The 22,275-nt window shown below is 37.7% G+C and overlaps 1 protein-coding gene across 1 annotated transcript in view; it reads left to right on the top strand.

Annotated features, from left to right (window-relative positions):
* Positions 1-21,941, top strand: part of klf7a (Kruppel like factor 7a) — a gene marked incomplete at its 3' end in the record, with an annotated part of 49,579 nt that extends 27,638 nt beyond the window's left edge. Inside the window, exons 2-4 of the mRNA XM_079811284.1 lie at positions 9,246-9,855; positions 17,229-17,352; positions 21,890-21,941. Coding sequence (XP_079667410.1) covers positions 9,246-9,855; positions 17,229-17,352; positions 21,890-21,941 — 786 coding nt within the window. The remainder of the gene's footprint in view (positions 1-9,245; positions 9,856-17,228; positions 17,353-21,889) is intronic.
* Between the last annotated feature and the right edge of the window lie 334 nt (positions 21,942-22,275).

Here is a 22,275-nt window from a genome sequence, read left to right as displayed (position 1 = left end):
TAGCTTTGGCTGCTTGAGGGAGGCAGTGCTTGGACGTTAATTGGCGCGCCGCATGACGGTATCCCCGCCGAGCGTCATGGTGCGAGGGGAAGATTGCATGAGGGTATCTCCGAGTCCTTCTCAAATCAGATTATCCTATATTAAACTTAATATAGTGCAAGCGATAGCCGGTCTTATATTGCGCTCACCCATTGCTCCGTTTATGCCAGATGTACGGTGGCGTTGTGATGCTTTCGGTGGCTAGAGGGTGTGCCGAGATGCAAGAGGAAGTGACATGTTGTCACAGGTGCACAGATGCAGAAAAGATAATTGCACAGCGGGTTCGACTATGAGAGACAGACGTGTCAACATTGCTGCCATAACACCCGATCGCGAGCCAGGTTCGTCACTTTACAGATGATAGATCGCCGCCAAACCCGCGGCGAGGAACAGGTCACAAATCGCCTCCGATGGACAGGCTTCCAAAAAAAGGCATCTATGTGACTGACAGTGAAGGGCCTTGTGTTTCTCGCTCTCATATTCTCAGCTGCGCTCGCTGCGGGGCACGTCACAGATGACTCACTTTATCAGTTCCAACCTCTCGACGTTTGACAGTCGCTCCTTCCACGACGCGGTGCTGCGAGATGCCGGCAGGAGGTCTTCGCTCGCTCGGTTTCTGCACCCAGTGACATTAGATACTGTTAGATACGCGCACACTTTATAAGGTGGAGTTGAGATGCAAATGGGTTTTGTTTATTTGAATTGCGTGTACTATTTGTGTACTCCATCCTAACCAGGCACAGCAGGTTTTCGTCGAAAGCTGCCGCTGCACAGCTTTACAAATCACAGCTGATCAAAAGATATTTGGAGCAGATTTCTTAGGAAGAAACATCATGGCTAGTTAGGAGGATACGGTTTTAGATGATTGTGTGTGTGTGTGTGTTTGTCATTAGTAGTGGTTGTCACGAGGGATGTTCATTTTGACTGCTTCAATACTCAAAATCAATCAGCCGAGGGTAGAATGATAGAGTTCTGTCTGCGCTATTTTTAAATTGCCTGTCAATGTACATAGGCATCAGAACAACATGTTTTACCATTGCATCACATCTTGCCATTTTTATAAGCATCTCATGCCTTGAATGTTGCATTTTTAAGACAGCATGTCAAGTGGAAATAGAACTCAGGCGTCTGAGACATGTTTATAACGGTCAAGTTTTTTTTTTTTTTTTCAAAGAATGTGTGGTGCAATTCTAACCAAATGGGCCACCATATTAAAAATGAAAAGTTTGTGACCTTTCAAAATGTGTTAATGATCAATCATTGCTCTGGGCTGCATTTCCCAAAAGCATCCTTGAGTTGATTGTAGAGAACAATGGCGGCAATGATCTTCACTATCAACTTGGGCACATAGTGCTTTTGGGAAAAGCAGCCCTGGTACAAATTACCATCTTTAGTTGTGAGAAAGCAAAACCTTACTCAAGGCTGTGATATTTTTTGTAATATTGTTTTTTTTAAAAACCATGGTCAAGAGATATTGACGCATATTTCATCTGTTTCACAAATGTTTTTAATGGAGATATATTGTACACATTGCATCACCATTTCCCAGCCTCTAACTTCATTTCTATTATTTATTTGTTTGTTTGTTTTGAATTATTAGTAAGGTTTTTTGTTTTGCTTTATTATTTCTATATATTCACAAAATGTTTGTTTGTTTGTTTGTTGGAATTGAATTATTAGGGCGTTTTTTTTTTTTTCAAGTATTGCATGACCATTTACCAGCTTCCAGATTTTTCTAAAATATATATATATTTTATTATTTTATATTATATTTGAGCTTCCAACATATTTTTTTTCTAATATTCACAATTGTTTTATTATTATTGTATTTTTTCCAATATTCCAAAAAATTGCATTTTTATTACTATATTATTATTATTACTACTATTTATGTATTTATTATTATATTTTATAATTATGTACTAATAATAATAATATATTAAAAATATCCATAATGTTAATATGTATAATACTAGTTAATATTATTGTTATTTTTAATTAATTATTATTATTATTATTATTATTATTATTATTATTATTATTATTATTATTATTATTATTATTATTATTATTATTATTATTATTATTAAATGAATAATATACTACTACTAGGCATGTGCCGGTATACAATTTTCATGTTGCGATTAATTGCTGAAGCTTTTATCACGGTATACGGTATTATCACAATATTTAAAAAAAAGTTGCAAAAAAAGTGTTGTCATACTATAACAGGTTTAAAAAATTTCTTATAACAAAAGAACCAAACATTTAAATACAATAAAGCAATACACAAAAATGTATAAAGTAAACAAATATTTAAAACAGATTAAAGTGCTTAAGAATTATAAAGAACAATAGGTAACACTTTACAATAATGTCTCGCCAGTTAATGCATTAACATTAACAAAGAGCGAATAGCTACATTTTTACAGAAGTTATTCTTCTTTGATAATGGTAGTTTAAAAAAGCAACTGTTAGTGTAAGCTCAGGTCCATTGAATAATACAGTTACAACTTTTTATTTTAATAATGTGTTATTAAATGCTGAAATGTACATTTAACTAAGATTAATACATGCTTTAGAAGTATTTTTCATTGTCAGTTTGTTAATGAATGAACTAATGTTAAATAATGGAGCCATATTGTAAAGTGTGTGATTGAACAACAGTCAGAACATATTCAAACAATATCTAGGGCATGTAATTTAAAACTCAAAAAAAAAAAATTTAAGTTTGAAAATGACTAAGTCTTTAAGTATTAGGTTATGTGATGATGAGCACCGGATTGTGGTTACTGGGGAAACGGCTGTATTTCTGCTGTTCCATCAGCGCCCTCTGCTGTCTGAAAGTGAATGTGCACTTCAGTGCGTCTTCACGCCTTCCGCCATGTGCTCGGTCTGTTTACATCAGTGCGCGTTCCTCTTTGACGCGTTGTTCATTTTAAACGGTTGATGGGTAAAGTATTCTTAAAATACATTCTAAAAATCTGAATAATTCGTAATAAATAATTATTCACGGTATTTTGAAGTGCCCATGATAACAATATTGTGCATGTTCATTATTGCGGTATATCGTATTACCGTTTACCGGCACATGTCTAACTACTACTAACATTTTATTAATAATTTTCATATGTATAATATTCATATGTATAATATTATTATTATTGTTATTATTAAAGGAATAATGTACTACTACTAATATTAATAATAATAATAATAATATTTGATGTAGTATTAGTACATTATTCTAATAATAATAATACTTTATTATTATTATTATTATTATATGAATAATATATTATGAATATTAATAAAATAGTGCATTAATTATATAATAATAATATGTATTATTATTATTATTATTATTATTATTATTATTATTATTATTATTATTATATGAATAATGTACTATTGTATTATTAATAATATTAATCATGAAATTAATATTTATATTTATTATTATTATTATTATTATTATTATTATTATTATTATTATTATTATTATTATTATTTCATTAATGATAATATTATTTATTATTGTTATTATTTCATTAATGTTTTATTATTATTATTATTGAATCATTTGTGATTAATAATAGTAATATAATTAGCGCAAAAAACCCTTCTTCAGGTAATGTAGTTTTAACTGTTGGCTGTTTAAAATGAGCAGGTTGTGTTTGTCTCAGGATGTGTAGATCTGCTTCGAATGAGTCTCATCCTGTTCAGACAAAACACAGTTTTTAGAAAGTTTATGTAATGGTGTTTCATCGAATTGGTTTTTACAGATGAAAACTGCGGCTGGCGCTCTATCTGTTCATACTAATTCATACATATCAGCTTCATGAATATCAAATAGCTTGGCTTTCTGACTGGAATGAAATGCCAGGAGGTCGACGACTGACCTTGACTTGGGACTTGAGGTTTGTTTTATGTCACAGTCTCTCACAGATCATGTGTGACCCACACGGGGACTGCAACACAAAATTCAAGCCATCTGTTATCCAACTGAGCAACGCTCTGCCTTTTTATTGCCTATTTTATGACAAAACTGGGCGTCGAGTTGCGATCAGTTTTGATTAAACATCCAAATTGTCGGAGATTCGCAAATCCACCGGGTAGCTTTTACGGCGTCGCTTTCGACCCGATTGGCATCCAGTCTGCCGCACCACTAAATCACACGGCCCAAAGCGACCCAGGCGGCACTGGACGCATTGAATTTGCTGCCATTTTAAGTAACAATATCCCCTGAATGTCACTTCCTCAGGGCCTGCGGGAGGAGGGGCGAGGAGAAGAGTGGCGAGACGGAGAAAAGCGAAAGAGCGATAAGGAAAAGCATGCTCTCCTCGATTCCCAAACGCCTCACCTTCAAAATGTTTCTCTTTTTCCCCGACACACACATGCACACGTCTGGCCTTTCTCAGGCGAACTCCCCTCGAAGCCAGCCTGCCCGTGTTCCTGTCATACGTGTGACGGTTCAACAGCGTGCAGGCATGACACGCCAGCCCTATAGCCCGTTAGAAAATCAATCCCTCCCGTGTCGCCGTGCGTCCAAAGGGCCCGTACGGCGCGCACCGCTGCCGGCGTGCTGAGTTGAGGCTTTTAAATGTCATTGGTTGAGCTTGGAAACATGCACAGAGATGCACGCACCCATCAGCGCTTTCACTGAATGGAGAGTACATCTTTACTGCTTCATTTAAGTGACTAATTACCCATCAGTTCAGGGCGCAGCGAAAGAGAAAACAACAGATTTTTAGAAATGCAAATATTTGCTTTGAAAGAGTCTAGCGAAATGGTTCCTTCTCCATATTGCTCTGAGACGGTTATGTGATGATCTGTGTCTTTCTAACTATAGCCGTTTCTGTCATGTTTAGATACGCCGGGTGACGTCCCGGGTGATGTCAGTTCAGCTATGCTCTGTTTACCTGACTTCTGAAACCTTCGAGTTCAGCGCAGACATTAAAATGCTTTTAACGCTGAGGAAAAAAAACCGGCAGACGCTCCTTTCATAAAATGACAAGCAAACAATATCGCCTAGCAACAGAGGCTGCGCTGAGCCACCGTCATGTTTGGAGCCGGAGATTCAAGCGAGACATTTATAGCTGGAGGCCAGTTTGTCTGAGATGATAGGTTACTGTTCTTTATCATTTTGTAAAAGGTTTGGGTCATGTTATGAGAAACATTTCAGAAAATAAAAGCTTGACACTGTTGCTCCTACTCAAACAACTGGGTAAAAAAATTATTTTTGGCCCAGAAATACTATATTCTTTGTAGCATTTAATTTTTTTCAATATAAAAATATGTGTTTTGTTTATTTATTTTTATTTGTTTACAAAATATTATTATTTATTTATTTATTTACAACGTATTATAATTATCATTATTATTTGTAACTTAGTATTGCATGACCATTTTCCAGCCTCCAAATTGGTTTCTAAAATAAAAAAATATTAATTTAATTATTTACAAAGTATTATTATTATTAGTAGTAGTAGTAGTAGTAGTGGTAGTATTAGTGTTGTTGTTGTTGTTGTAATTTCATTAGGCACTTTATTTCCACATTTAGAACATTTTCTTAATTTTTATTGAAAGTAAATGCACTTCTGGTGTGATTTGTGATGAGAAAAGAGATAAGAACAAACTCTGTAAAAGGCGGATTCGAACCCAGTCAATCGAGTCAAAATCAAGATCCATTATCCATACACTTCACTGAAGACGTTGAAATCCAAGCGCTTTTTTAAATCTTGTTTGTCCCGACCAGGCATTGTTGGGCGGAGCTAGTGCGAATAGCACTTGCCAACAAGGCACGCTATTTGAAAAGACACGCCGTTTTTTTTTTTTTTTTTTTTTTTGGGTTGGATTTAAATTTTTTGTATTCTTTGTATTATTTTTTTTTAGTTCACCCAAAAATGAAAAGTAGCTCACCCTCAAGTCATCCTAGGTGTATATGACTTTCTTCTTTCAGAAGAATAAAATCAGAGTTATATTAAAAATGTTCCAAGCTTTATAATGGCAGTCAATTGTTGCTTCGTTTTTTAAGTCCATAAAAGTGCATCTATCCATCATATAACTGCTCCACACGGCTCCGGGGGGTTAATAAAGGCCTTCTGAAGCGAAGTGATGCGTTTGTGTAAGAAAAATATCCATATTTAAAACTTTATAAAGTAAAATATCTAGCTTCCGCCAGATCCCATGTTGAGCAGTTATATGATGGATAGATGCACTTTTGTGGGCTTCAAAAACGACACAACCATTCACTGCCACTATAATGCTTGCTGATTTTATTCGTCTGAAAGAAGAATGTCATATACACCTAGGATGACTTGAGGGTGAGTAAATCATGGGCTAATTTTCTTTTTTTGGGTGAACTAACCCTTTAAGTATTGTATGACCATTTTCCAGCATCCAACTGTTTTTGCTAAGATACCTTTAAAACATATACATTGCTAAATATAATACCCATGCCCAAGGTTTCTTCGTCATTTACTATAGCGTTGTCTGAAATGGGCCAATTTCAACATTGTCAGTTGTGAACAAAGTGTTGCTATATATATATAATATATATATATATATATATATATATATATATATATATATATATATATATATATATATATATATATATATATATATATATATATATATATATATATATATATATATATATATATATATATATATATATATATATATATATATATATATATATATATATATAAATATAAATGACTGTATGCTAGTTGATGATGCACAGTCTGAGGTGGGCTTTACTCGATATGTAAATTGTCATATCATATTTGTGGTGTTTAATTTCAAAACAAAAGGGAAAAAAAATTGTCCATCATGTGGCCCCTTGAAGCATCTTAAGAGAGTAGTAGTGGTTTAAAAGTTGCCTTTGAATCATATTGTGTTGACGTTGCTTTTCTGCGCACAATTCTTTAGTCTGAAGTATAAAACCCATCCAAAATGAACGAATCCAAGTCTGATGGCTTTTTCTCTCGCTCTCTCTCTCCCCTTCTGTTTGAAGAGCCATTTTGCTCCACATAAAGCGCTCTAACAAGCAATTCAGGCCAGGTCTGTTTCTTCAGCTCCAGAGAGCTCCAGTCTAGCCTGTGTAATCAATCACAGTGTAACCATCTATTCCTGAAGACCTGCTGAAGCAAATGATATGCAGTAGCAGTCTCAGTGCCCAGTTAACGGTCCAGAAAGGGTCTAGTCTGAGTCTGAAAGAAAAAAAAACACATTACTTTACATGCAGCGCTAATGAGGTAGATTAACCTGGATGATTTTATCTTTCATTTACTTGCTTAAGTTGATTAATAGGTACAACAAAGCGAAGAAGAAAGAAGAATTGGACTTCTTTGTCAAGTAGCAATTGCATTGTTGATGTGTCTCAGTAAGATATAACGCTTTCAGTATTGAGCCATATTACTAGTGTCCTAAAGCATGTGAAATAAATGTTATGACTATGATAAAGAAGCCTAATTTGCATGCATTCTTATGTAATCTAACGTTTTTACAAATTATTCATGTAAAAAGTTCTTTTTTTTAGATTAGAAAACAATGGTTTTATTAGTGAAAAAATGCTTTTACTGAAAATTGTTTGCATTTTTGCCGACAATTTATGCCGTTTTAAAAAGGATTAATATAAGATTGATGCTACAAACGATTTACACTTACATTAAGGTTTTGCAAATAAATTGTCAATTTACAAAACAAAAAAAAAATGTATGGTTTTTACATACAATTATCATAATGATGTACAAATGTACATAAAGTTTTAAAGAAAATAAAGTCTCAGTTTACAACAAAAAAAAACGCTTGTCAAGAATGGGTTTACAAAGACTGAAGTTTTTATGAATAAATTCTGCAATTTATGTGTCAATTTACAAAGAAATTATGTAAGAATGGGTTTACATCAAAATTGTTGCTATTTTGTGTCAAGATCATAGACTGTAAAAAAATATGAATGTAGTGTCTGTGACGTCACCCATAGGATTCTGAAGAGCAGTTTTGAAGCGTAAAGTAGTGCATCTTGGATAACAAAAAATGGCAAATAGGCGGGACGTGGGTGGAGCTGAGGTGACGCGATGACTAACAGACAGCAGATAAATGGCTATCCACCTGTCACTCAAAGTAGCCACGCCCTTAGTTATGCAGCACTTTAAGGCTTTATATAATGTAAACGAACCAGCAGCCATATCACCCTGTAGCCCAAGACTGGTTTCCTATTGAAGCTAAGCAGGGCTGAGCCTGGTCAGTACCTGGATGGGAGACCAACTGGGAAAACTAGGTTGCTGCTGATAGAGGTGTTAGTGAGGCCAGCAGGGGGCGCTCATCCTGTGGTCTGTGTGGGTCCTAATGCGCCAGTATAGTGATGGGGACACTATACTGTAACGAGCACCGTTCTTCGGATCATAAAGAGATCATCTTCGATAAAGAGTAGGGGTGTAACCCCGGCATCCTGGCCAAATTTGCCCATTGGCCCCTATCCATCATGGTCTCCTAATCATCCTTATATATAATATATATACACATGATTGGCTTCATCACTCTGTCTCCTCTCCACCAATCAGCTGGTGTGTGGTGGGCGTTCTGGCGCAAAATGGCTGCCGTCGCATCATCCAGGTGGTGCTGCACATTGGTGGTGGTTGAGGAGATTCCCCCTTTCTATGTAAAGCACTTTGAGTGCCTAGAAAAGCGCTATATAAATGTAACAAATTATTAGTTATTGTAAAAATCACCCCCCTCACAGTTTTGACCAAAACCACAATTTGTACCAGGCTGTAAACATGTTTTTTTCTACTGTAAGGTTGGGCGTTTTAACATGGGGCTCCCTTCTGGAGCCTTAGCGGTCAGTCGATGAACTGCAGTTTAAGTCACTTCCATATTGGCTTCAAGAGAAACTGGGGGAAGTTGCAGATTGGTCAAGATACAGAATAAATTCTCTGAGAATGGCTTACACATGATTTACAACAAAAAGCTTCACACATATAGTTTGCTTGTTTTTTTATGAATAAGATCACAGTGTCCACATTTTATAATTTATTTTATTAGGAATAGTACAAACTATAAAATCTAAGTTAATATCTAAGCAGTGTCCACTCTTATGCTGATTTGATGTGTAGGTGTTTTTTCATTGTGTGTACAAGAAAGGAAAATCACTTGAAGTGTCCAGGTCAATAAAACGGCTAAATCTTTTTCCACAGACATGCTTGGAGTTGGAACGCTATTTGCAGACGGAACCCAAACGGCTGTCTGACCTTTTCGACGAAGAATTGGACGGCCTTCTCACCCCCTCCTTCATGAAGGAAGACGGCGATGAAGACCTGTTAGACCCCCTCCTTCCCAGTCTAAACAACCCCCTTAGTCCTCCTCCTCACCTCACCCCACGCAAAGAAACCGTCTCCTCCGCTTCCTCTACTGTGACCTCTCCAGACATCACCTTAGGGGTCAACGCAGCCCAACTGAATGCCGTCACCTCCCTAACACCTCCCTCATCCCCAGAACTGGGCCGTCACTTAGTCAAACCCACCCACACACTTAGTGCCTCGCCTGACGGGACTCTCACGCTCAAGCTAGTGGCCCGAAAGGTGGGCTTGAGCTCTGCCAAGCTCGTGGCGGCTCACCCGGTGCCGCTTTCTCCCCAGCATGGCAGCAGCGGCGGACAGAGCGACGGGGAACAGGGTGGCACCTTCACCATAGGCACTGGTGAGATGGCAGAGAACAAGAAGAGGGTCCATCGCTGCCAGTTCAACGGATGTCGGAAAGTCTACACCAAGAGTTCACATCTGAAGGCACATCAGAGGACACATACAGGTAAGCATGTATATTCAATTTATTTGCCATTTTCCAGTGACTCTTTTTGCAGTAGGTGGTGACAAGGCATTCACTCAACTGATTCATTCAAAAACACTGATTCATTCAGGAATGATACAAGTTACTGTATATATCAAGGGTCGGTATGCTATGGCACGTGTGCCAACATTGGCATGCGGAGGAATAATCACTGTCACGTGACGAGCTTAAAAGGTGTATGCATTTTATCTAAATAAAGCCACTCAAACTTGCATATGGATGTACATTTTGTATCATTCCTCATAGTCACACAGCCTGTTTTATTAAGTTAGGTGCTATATAGTCTCAGCCTCAGATGTCACGCCCACGGACAGTTGGCTTAACATCTGATGCATATGGCAGACTGTTCTGGAAACACTTCAGGAGCTTTGAAGTCGTCATCTGATTGGTTGAATTCTACAGGATGTCTGCGAGACGTGTGTGTTGCGTAATTTAACGGTCCGCCTGGAAACAAAAGCCATGACGCCGAACTCCCTTGTGGAAGAAGAACGCAATTGTGTTTACAACTGTGACAATGAGCGTTTACCAGGATCGACTAAACGCTGGAAGTTCGCAGCTCCATTGTTGCAGTAAACTTGAACGTTCTTGAATGAATAATTTATAGATGCACGGCGGTCTGTTATTGCAGGGACATCGACTTTACATTTTCACGCCTCTAAACATGACGCAGAACAAAACGAACTGGGATTGGTTGCGTTACATGTCGGTCAAACGTCCTCTTGGGCGGTCCTTGACCAATGAAAGCTAGAGTCCAGACCTTCTGCCATCAGTCTGAATGTCTAGCTACACAAGACTAGGTGCTATAAATACTATTAAAGTGTGAGATCCGACAATCCATTCACCCGACCCGAGATGCGCTCTTCTGTGATTATCCCTCCCGCTTGCCATAAGGTTGCTGACCGCTGGTATATATGAATCATTGAATCATTCATTCAACCGATTTGTTCAGAAACACTTGCTGCATCCCAATCGCATACTATCTGTCCTAAATAGTATCCGAAATTAGAATTAGTGTGTTCCAAATCGTAGTATGATGAAATGTTCCAGTTAGAATCCAAAGTGCAAATCCGTGCCCACAACCCATTGCACATTGGATGAGGATTTGATTAGAACTACAAATATGAATACTTAAAAAACTACAAACATGGCGTATGAGTCCAATGGCTAGTGGTGTGTTCAAGTCATGTCGTAAAGATCGTGTTTACGAGTTGAAAGCACATGAACGCCACCACGAAGTCGTGAATACCAGTGGGAAGTTTGGGATTTTCTTTAAGCCCCAATCTGTACGAGTTGGGGCGTGTCAGTGAGAAACATGGCGGAATCAATGGATGCAACGTCTGTATATGAATATAACGGTTATTTAGCAGTGACACAGGCTTTGTCATTTACAACAAAGTAAGCTAGCATTGTAATATAACAATTAGCCTAATATATAACGATACAGCTTACAGTGGCTTCATAGATTAATTAAAAACGTAAAAGATTAAAACTCAGCTGATGCGCATTCTTTGTTTTTCATTTTCTATAAGCAGAGTTAACAAACCTTACTGTATTTTCGTGAAATTCATTAAAAGAAGGTACACCGCCATCTTGCTCCGACCAAAGAGACTTGAACGCACATGATGTCGCAAACACGACTTCTCACCTCAGAAATATGAACATCCCAGGAGGACTTGAACTCACCATAAATAGAGAGGTTTAAATATAGGGGTTTGAGTGATTTAATAATCAGCATCGAACCTGACGAAAATATATTTATTCAATGTTAACCACATTATGTTTCATTTGCAATTGCAAACTTTTGTAATTAAATGTTTGGTCATTTAACTCTTAAATGCATTATGCAAATTGCAAACACACGAAGAGGGTCTCTGCATGAAAGACCCATGACTGGCAGATCAACAAGCTACTACATTTCTCTCCGAAATGAAATTGAATGTGGATGATTTTAACTGTGACAAGATCATTGACAGGGCAGTTTAAACGGTGACAGGATGCACATAACTAAGCGACAGAGCTGTCCATTAAATGACGAAGTTGTATGTCCCAAAGCTTGCCTACTCTTCTGCTACATACTCAAAAGTATGTACTTTTTCTTCACAAAAGAGTACATACTTTTAGGGCATAGTATAAGTAGGAACTGGGACGCAGCTACTGTATCATTGAATCATCATTGTTTGAATTGATTCATTCAGGGACAATTCAAGTGACTATTTATGAGTCATTGAATCATTCATTCTACCAATATTATATTCCTTTGGTATTTTCAACTACAAAGCCTCCTTAACATAATAATAATAATTATAATTTATATTATGTTGAATTATTTTGTATTCATAATTATAGTTGTGATAAGGACTTCATATCATAGCAACCACATAGCAACACGCTGGCATCATGGCAGTGTCATGGTATCATTTTTTTCATATAGTGGGTATCATTTGTTTCATATAGTGGTTAATTTAATTAAGTGTTAAGATTATTTGCTGTCGAAAGTAAACACTCAACTGCTTTTACAGCTGTGGCATGCTATATATTTCAAATTATTCAGTCAGTTCCACCACATTTATTATTAATTTTCATATTTTGCACAATCAATCTTATTTTACACAATAAGCGACAGGCTGATGTAATTAATGGAGCTTCGTCGTCGCCATGGCAGCGTGCCTGTCCGGCCCCCTCGGCTGCAAACATTTTCTCAAGGTTGCGACAGTACTTCCTCAGCAGATTCGAATGGTGCAGGAAACGGCCCATAATTCTCTGTCTCTTCGATCTCAATCCAAAAGCACTCAGACTGCTGTCCCAAAGCTGTCCGCGGAGTGAATAACTGCCTCATGATGGATGGACCGGGTGGAATGAGACGTACTCGCCTGTATATTTCCCTACGTCTGCTGCACGCCTGTTAACACACCAGGGCAAATCCCTAAGTCTTGAGACCAGAGCATGCCACATGTTAATGGCTCCCTTCTGATGTATTAGAAAGTATTTTAGATGTGCACATTAAGACATGAGGATTGACAGTAAAGAATGTGCAAGAATACCAGGATGCCTTGTCAAGGACCAAAAAGGACAAAAGTATTTCATGTGTACTTTCCAAGTTTCTGAATTCATACAGTAGCTCTAAACGTAGGGTAGGTAAGATTTGGTTAAAAAACTTTTTTTAAACTTTCTTTATATATCAATACATAATTAAAATGTAAGTACTCTGAAAAAGAAAGTATACAAATTGAGTGTCTGTAGACCTCTCACGACTATTTTAAAGACAGCTCATTATTTCCATTCACTCCACCTTCTCCCTTCTGGGCTCTTTCCAAAGCCACGCCCTCAAAACACATGAACGCGCTACGCCGACCGCGATCAGCTCAGCTGAAAGACGCATTATTTACCTGAGGCGAGCGGAGAAGAAGTGCATGTAGTGACATCATGTCAGAATCACATGTAATAAAAAATCTAACTTTATCATTATGCATATAAACAAATAAGATGTCTTTTAGTACTCACTATCAAGCTAGAATAACAATACTGGTAAAGTTTAAAATACACACACAACACCGTGTCTACGACACACACAGATACAAGATAAAAACATCAGTAAACATAGGTAGAGAATATAAAAACAAACCAAGGGCCGAAATAAACGTGCAGGTAAAGTTCCCGGTGAACATGGTAAAAGAGTTTAGACAGAGGGTAGTAGCTAAAGCTAACTTAGTTCTAAAAAATGAAGTTCCTGGATGCGGTGTACTAGCTTTTACACATGCATTTTGTTATCTAAAGTTACATTTTGCGAAATTCAACACGACAGCGATCAACTTGAGCTAAGCATATTGAGTATTTATCATCTCTACTAATGGCTCGCTAAGTGTATAACATTTTAACTTTATGCTAAGTGGGCAGATCCTGTAGCAAAAGCAGTGGTAGCCATGGTAGCGAGAGAGAGTGACAGTCGCCAAAGCCAATCACTTGTTTTGTCCCGGACGAAAATAATGAGCGGTGTTTATTGCAGATTAAAAAGTCTAGAGTCACTACATTTTTATACTCTCTTTTTCAGAGTACTTACATTTTAATTATGTATTGACATATAAAGAAAGTTTAAAAAAAGTGTTTTAGATCATTCTTACCTACCCTACCTTTAAGCAACTATTCCATTGTCCTTCACTGTAGCTCTTAAAGGGATAGTTCACACAAAAATGACAATTTGGTAATTTACTCACCATCAAGTTGTTCCAAACCTGTATGAATTTCTTGCTTCTGCTCAACACAAAAGAAAATATTCTGTAACCAAACAGTTGATGGACTACCCTGACAAGCCAGACCCACATCAAGGGTCTTTCAAATTCCCTCTGCACGCAATAGGATAGCGCTACAACCAACCAGAGCAACGAAGAAGGTGAAGCGGAGCTAGTTGATAGATTAAACTTTTGCCGTATCCGGTCGGCAAAACTCAAAAAATATATTTGCTGCTGCTAGGGTGGGTCTAGATTTCTAGGCTATTGATGGACCCCATCGACTTCCGTAGTATTTTTACCCCCCATATTATGGAAGTCAATGGGGTCCATCAACCGTTTGGTTACCCATCTTCAAAATATCTTCTTTTGTGTTCAGCAGAAGACAGAAATTCATACAGGTTTTGAACAAATTGAGGGTTACTAAATGATGACAGAATTGTCATTTTTGGGTGAACTATCCCTTTAATTACTCACCCTGATATCGTTTCAATCCCGTAAGACTTTCGTTCATCTTCAGAACACAAATGAAGATATTTTTGATGACATCTGAGAGCTTTCTGTACTCCATAGACAGCTATGCAACTGCCACACTGACACTGCAAAAAGTTCATAAAGAGATTGTAAAACGATTCCATATGAATTGAGCGGTTAAAATTATAATTTTTGTTCCGAAGACAGATGAAAGACTGAACAACGATTTACAGGTTTGGAACGACATGAGGGTGAGTAATTAATGACAGAATTTTCATTTTTGGGTCAACTATCCCTTTAAATCCAATTTGTTCATAGTTAAGCTTGACGTGTCACAGCAGGTTTCGTGTGAATAATCAAAAAAACGTCACTCGCTCTTGTGTGTCTCATAACCAAAAGCAACATGCTATAAATATGCTGGAACACAAATAATATTTGAGAGCTATGGCAGAGGGGGACATTTAATAAAATCTGCTGATGGATAATATAATATATTGGTGTGTAGATGCTTTTATTAAAAAACAAGATATAAAGATACTGATTTATCGTATTCTTTCCAAGCAATTTCTGTATTGCATTTGTCCGAAAAAAAAGAAAAAAAAAAGAAGCCAAATCTGATTTTTTTTTCTCCAGAAAAATCTATGTATAAACTGTCCTGTTGATTACTATACCAGAAGAATGCAAATTTGAATCCCTCTGTTAACTAAAATTGCATTATTCATTAGCTGTAATCTTTCTGAGCTCTTTCTGCGTTGCATTTGTCCAAAAAATACAAAGAAGTATATGAGCTGTGTTAAAATCAGATGCCAAAACAATTTGTCAACTCATTTGCAATTAGCGAAATCCTATTTCGGAGGCATTATTACTTGGACAAATTCTGTGATTGAGATTTGTGCAGAAACGAAGGCGGCGTGAATGGAAATGACATTGCCCTCTGGAGCATTTTATGAATGGCTTTTGGGAACAAGATAAGACCGGGCAGGGAGACACGGAGGGGTGAAGAGAGGAACGTGACTGCACTTGTTTCCACTTTGTCTCTGCGTTCCATTATAACTATAACAAAGTCGGAAAAAAGTTGGAAGAGCGTTGAAGGACAGAAAATGTCTGTGCTTGGTGCCACAGTGAGCTCCACAGATCATAATGAGTATTTCTGTCTCCAGTTTAACTTCGCAAATGTAATTAAGCAAGACTCCGGCACCTGTAAGGGTGCTCGGGGAGAGAAAAAGTGTGTGTGAGAGAGGAAAGGTTGTGCGATGGGGGTAGGGAGTTGCCAGGCAACTGGTGTGTCTCTGAACGGGACTCTATAATTGGGAACGATTCTCGGGTCTCTGCGTTGGTTTCAGCTTACACCGCTAGCCTCGTCCGTGCACTCCCATTCCCACGAGCATGCATGCACACGCTCACGCACACGCACCTATATCCTCTTGTACATGCATGTATCATGTAACATTCCGGTTGCCAGGCAACTGCTTCCTCCCCTGCCAGTATGAGCCGTAATTGGCTGGTGGCACAGAGGGACAGACGATGCCAGATCGAGCCGGCTCCACTGCTGCCTCCTACGTTACGCTCCTGACCGGTTGCTAAGCGACAAACTCGAGCATCCATGCCTCCCTGACTTCTAATTGGCTGGTGCTGCGGTCGTAGCGAGCACAGGTCTAAACCTGTCCTGCTTAATGTGGCTAGCTTGTGAATGTGTGTAGAAGGGAATGCAGTTTAGCGCTCAAATTCTGATCTAAATATAACTTGTTGTTGTTTTTACAGCTCAGAATGAAAGTGTGGCTGTCATGGAAGTTTTTTCTTGCTTAAAAACAAGTCGAAATGGCATTCACAGCCCATTTTACTTGTGGGTAGTGGGATCTATTTCAGAGTAGAACTTTATCCATCAAAAAATATGTTTATCCATGTGAAAATTGGACAGTCAATACCATAAGTTTAACCAATTCTCTCAAATTAGCAGGTAAAGTTATTCATTAGCATTCATAATGGCAGTTGCTTGCCCAAAAAAAAAATCAATTGACTGACTGGATTTTAAAATAAATAAATATGCTGTAAAAAAAAAAAAAAAAAAATTCGTCAAGCTATTGATATGAATTCAGTCTTGTTTCAGAAGATTTGTGGATATGGCAAACAGTGGAGACAGGGCCAGCTGGTTGACAGTAAATATGAGGTTCCTCCCCATTACCCATCATTACTACTCCAATTATCACCTCTCCCAGAGATCCAAATAAACTCTGCCTGCCCCCCATTTCATACATTACGTTCAGCAGCGCTAATGAACAAGCTTCAAGACCCCATACGAACCGCAGCGCTCCTGCAAGGCGGCTGCCATCCACAAGCGAAAAACATACAACATCAAAAATGGGAACACAGTCTCCCACATCTGTTAAACGCAGCAAAGATCCCATTGGAAACTCTTAGACTGCGAGTTCATTTGGCCCGACAGCTGTGCGCCCTAATGACGATCATGTATTTCATAAACTCCAATTGTGTCAACACTCTTCCGATAGGCTAATCAACTTAAAACAAATGAATTAGACGGCTGGCTGGACCGAGTCGTTGAATTCAAGGCCCCTTGAGGAAGAAAGTGTTTTTTTAATCAGGTGTGTGTGCGTCTGTCTGTTTGTGTGTCCGTACCAGGGGAGAAGCCGTACAAGTGCTCATGGGAAGGCTGCGAATGGCGGTTCGCGAGAAGCGACGAGTTGACGAGGCACTACCGCAAACACACCGGCGCCAAGCCGTTCAAGTGCAATCACTGCGACAGGTGAGACTCAAAACACCAGATAACATGTCACACTGTTGGTTGACATGTCAAGCGGTAATACACTTCATTTTATTTATTTCTATTTTTAACCTTTTACATTCTTGTATATTTATCATTATTATACTATACTGTACTATTATACTGTATATTAATGCAAATTTATTTTGAAATACACACATGACAATAAATACATCAATTATAAAATACAATTAATAAAAACAAATGAATCTCATTTAATTCTTTCTAAGCCTCATTAAGTTCTTGCACCTTGTTGGGATTTTGGGAATTCTTGGTCAGCATTTTTTGTAACCTGGTATATTTTTTTTAATGGCAAAATCTAACACAGGTGTCCTGGGTATAAAATTGTGATGAATAGCCTGAAATATTTTCATTTTCAAATATCTATCCAAGATGCTCCACCTGTCACCTGTGCTGGTAGATGCAGCTTTATGATAAAAAACATCTGCTATTCAGACAATGGTTTCTCTATATCCACCGGATCTCAGAAATAAGCTTTCAAATTGAACATGGTGAGTGACAAATAGAGGCGTCTGCCCCATTTTCCCCCAATTACATGTACTCACATTAGTCTTGGGGAAGCTACTTTAAAACTTGCATTGTAACTGCCAAGCTACAAGCTAAACACACTCTCCTAAAACGTTTTCTTTCTTTTATTCTTTCTTTATTATGTAGCATTGGGAAGTCCAATTCATCACCGGTTTGAATGTTCAAGTAAGCAAACTGGTTCAAACAAAGAGTCACAGATTCATCTTGTACACAGGATGTCATTTGGGTTTAACCATCTATCCATCATTCTATCTATCTGTTTGTCTGTTCGTCTGTCCATCTATCTGTTCATCTGTCTATCAATCCATCCATCCATAGTTCAATCCATTCATCCATAGTTCAATCCATCCATCCATAGTTCAATCCATCCTTCCATAGTTCAATCCTTCCATAGTTCAGTCCATCCACCCATCCATCCCTCCATCCATCCCATCCCATCCCATCCCATCCAATTCATCCACCCCCAAATTAGAGGTAATTAAAAGATTATTATTAATACAAATTATTAATTGATTATTGTAAGATCAGTATTTTTATGTGTGTGTGTGGGGCCTGGTAAACCCTACGTTATGGGGACAAAATGTCCCCTCAAAGATGGCAATATCCGAAATCCTTGTCCTTGTGGGGACATTTTTTTGAGGAAAACATGAGGAAAACATCTTATAAATCAGACATTTTTTTTACATTTTTGAAAATGTAAAAATGCTGAATGTTTCCTGTGATGGGTAGGTTTAGGGGTAGTGTAGGGGGATAAAATATACCGTTTATCCAGTATAAAAACCATTATGTCTATGGAAAGTCCCCATAAAACATGAAAACCCAACGTGTGTGTAAAATAAAACTGTAAAAAAAAATCCTAAGTCTTAAATGTAGTCATGAACAGCAATACTTCAATATTTTGCTACAAAAAATGCTGTGCTTGGTCTTTGTTTATATGAACCATTCAAACAAACCGATTCACTAGAATAAATCAGACTTCCCAATGCCACAGGAGAAAGAAAAAAGACTTCTGAATTAAAGCCGTCTCAGACAGCTTAACCAGTTGTGATTTTTGGGCCGTGCTAGCTTAGTTCTAGCAATAACAGTACTGGTTAAGACATTACTAAACTGAAAGATTCGGGATACTTCACAAAAAAAGCTGTAATTCATGCAAATGCATGCTGGTACACTATAAATGTTCCAACATACTTTACATGGAAGGAGTTTTAGTTCGTAAAACATCAAATATGCATTTCCATTTGGGTACAAAGCTAAGCACATAGATCTGTGCTTTCTTTCAGAACATTTTCAATTTGGGCGCAGTGCCTGCGAGACATTTGCCTCCTGGTATTGACCAAGAGCTTCCACCTCTGAAGTGAATCTTAACTCGTCTTCGCTTTGATGTATAAATAGGTTCTTCATGCTTGTTAGACTTGCGTATCTCACTTTGAGCTCAGCTCCGCCCTCTCTTGTCATCCTGGCTGCTTGTACACCTTGGGGAATCCATTCTGCCGTTGTCAAGGGAGCCCCGGATTACCATTATAAAGATGGAATTGACAGGAACAGTGGAGAGCAGCATGCGGAGGAGCTCCCTGTCTTGTCTGAACAGTAAATACAGTAGAGCGAGACGCTAGACCTGTAGCCGTGGCCCTCAGGCCCCTTCTTAATCCGTCCTGACCGTGTCCGGACCCCCTGTCAGGAAAGTAGGGTGGGGGTGTGTAAGAGGGTGGAGGTACACCAGCTGGTTTGGTGCCTCCTGGCAGTGGCTTGATCTGCCATCTGTCCGACCCTGCCAAAAACACACCCATTGATTTCCCAATTCGTGTTCCTCCCCTTGCCCGTTCCAGGACAGGTGAGACTTAGCATGAAAGCATATGTCTTAGGGATGGGTCAAGATGCTCCAACAATCAACTAGTTCAGGGGCTTTCAAACTGGGGTCCAGGGACCCCCAGGGGTCCTCCAGAAGGTTTTAAAGGGTCCACAGAAAATTTCAGAGAATAAAAAGTCAAAGCAAAAAACGGATAAAGTCTCCCGAACATTCTAACGGTTTCTTTTCTAAATGTTTCTCTCCTTTCTTGCTGTATACATACTTTCCAGAATTGTAGAATATGTTTGCTTTGTATCGTTCTAGTGAGTTTTAGTCACTATAGTCCCCTTTATCTGCTTATATACATTTATTGGGAAAGTTGCTTATACAAATCATTTTAATTGAAAATGTTCTTCTTCGGGTTTATACATCCAACATTAAGCCTAGCCGATTTAAGTTTGGAAACAATATGTTGTATTTATAATGTCACACTTACTACGCATCTAACAGTTTAAATGTTTTTTTCATACATAAAAATATATAGATGGATTTTAGGAAGGGGGTCCCTCATAAAAGGTTAATCATATTTGGGGGTCCTTGGCATCATAAAGTTTGAAAACCCCTGAACTAGTTCAATCTATCTAGATTTACTTTTGGACATGGAAATTGTCAAACAACACTAAAATCATTCTAACAATGTCTAGACACAACCCAGAACACCCTGGAACTGCCTAGACTGAAAAAAAAAACAATAAGAAAATGTACTTTAACAAGTTTAGTAAAATTAACAAAGAAAATAAGTAAAAGTATACTGTAAAAAAGTGATCAGTTGACTGGACTTGAAAAAGTGAGGAAACCTGTTGCCTTATTATTAAGTAAATAAACTTAATGCGTAATTAATTGAAAAAATTAAGCTATGTGAAATTGTCAAATTGAAATTGTTTTTTCCCTTTTTTTTCCAATACGCATGAAGTTTATTTACTTAATAATTTTAAGGCAATGGGTTTCCTCACTTTTTTTTAAGTTGTCAACTGATCACTTTTTACTATGTAACTTTAACTTGGCCAGTTAAAATTTGTTGAGTAATTTCTACTTCTTTCTACTTAGCAATACTCTCTTTTAAGTACATTTTACTCAATATAACACCAAAGTAAACCATTCTTTTAAAGTGTATGCTTTACTTAGAAGATCTAAGTAAATAAAACCGTAGACATTGTGTAGGCATATCTACATAATAGAAGTAATGTTGTGAAATACGCAATAACGGTAACATTCATCAGATCATTTTTGAGTTTGAATGTGTCATTTTGAGTTGAAAATTACCTCCAGATGTCACAAAACAACAAGTTAATAAACCTAACAACAAAAGCAACCATAACTATTCATGCCCCATGCCCTTTTTTTATTCTTGCCTGAACTAAGTTATTCAGGTAGAAATTGCATTTGTTTTTTCTGTAGTATTTGCTTCACCACAGAATAATTTTTATCAGTGATTTTGCCATAGCAAGCACCACTCACATTTTCTTCGAAAAATTTACATATCTAGTTATTATTATTATTTAAACATAAAATTGGACATTAGGCACACTTATTCATACAGTGTTATAAATAAATTACATATTATTCACAAGAATATTGGGAGGGATTAGGGTCAAATTCTCACTATTAACGACTTTTGCCTAAATAAACTCCTAAATACTGTGTATTAATAGCTAGTAAGTTTTTTTGTGTATGATTAAGGGATGTAGAATATGATCATGCAGGCATTAATGTGCTTTATAAGTACTAATAAAAAGCTAATATCTTAGTAATATGCATGCTAATAAGCAACTAATTAATAGTGTGAATTGGGTCCTACACTAAATTGTTACTGTTATTTTAAAACATTTATTATTGGGGCAACCACATTTTGAATATATTTCAACTGCAAAAATGTCTAAAAAGTAATAAAAGACTATTTAAAAAGTTAAAATTTCTTTAAAAGCTACACTAAGGGACAAAAAAGTTCTTGGTTTTCCCACCCATTTGTTTTATATGCGCCAGCAGATAACATTGAGACAGTGCCAATACAATCAAACCCACATTGTGTTTCGGGCCAAATGGAATATTGATAGAAGATCCAAGAAGATCAGATTTCCAGTCACACAGGTTTGCTAATAGGTTTTTTTTTTTCTTTCCCTTTAGGTGTTTCTCTCGATCCGATCACTTGGCACTGCACATGAAGAGGCACATCTGAGGAGGAGGAGGAGGAGGAGGAGGAGGAGGTGGCAAAATGGCGAGGTGGAGGAAGAGACTGAGAGAAGGTAGAGGGAGAGAAAGAGAGGGATTATGGGAAGGAGCCGGATAGCACTCAAGCCATTCGCTCATCCCACCAGAGGGAGGCCCCCCCCCGGGAGGGACCGATAGAGGGCCATAATCGATCGATTAGACCAGCTCTTGAGTTTTGGTCGGCGAGATGCGATTCACTTTTGAAAGCGACGTAAAGTCAGAGGTCTACAGATCTGAAGAGGTGGTACGACAGCTTATGTCACTCAAAGACAACGTGCTTCAGTAGGTATTTGCGTAATACT

The sequence above is a fragment of the Gobio gobio genome (genome assembly GCF_949357685.1).
Source record: "Gobio gobio genome assembly, chromosome: 3".
NCBI classification, from domain to species: domain Eukaryota; kingdom Metazoa; phylum Chordata; class Actinopteri; order Cypriniformes; family Gobionidae; genus Gobio; species Gobio gobio.
The sequence above is the reverse complement of the archived record's forward strand: the minus strand, read 5'-3'. Positions and strand labels throughout refer to the sequence as shown.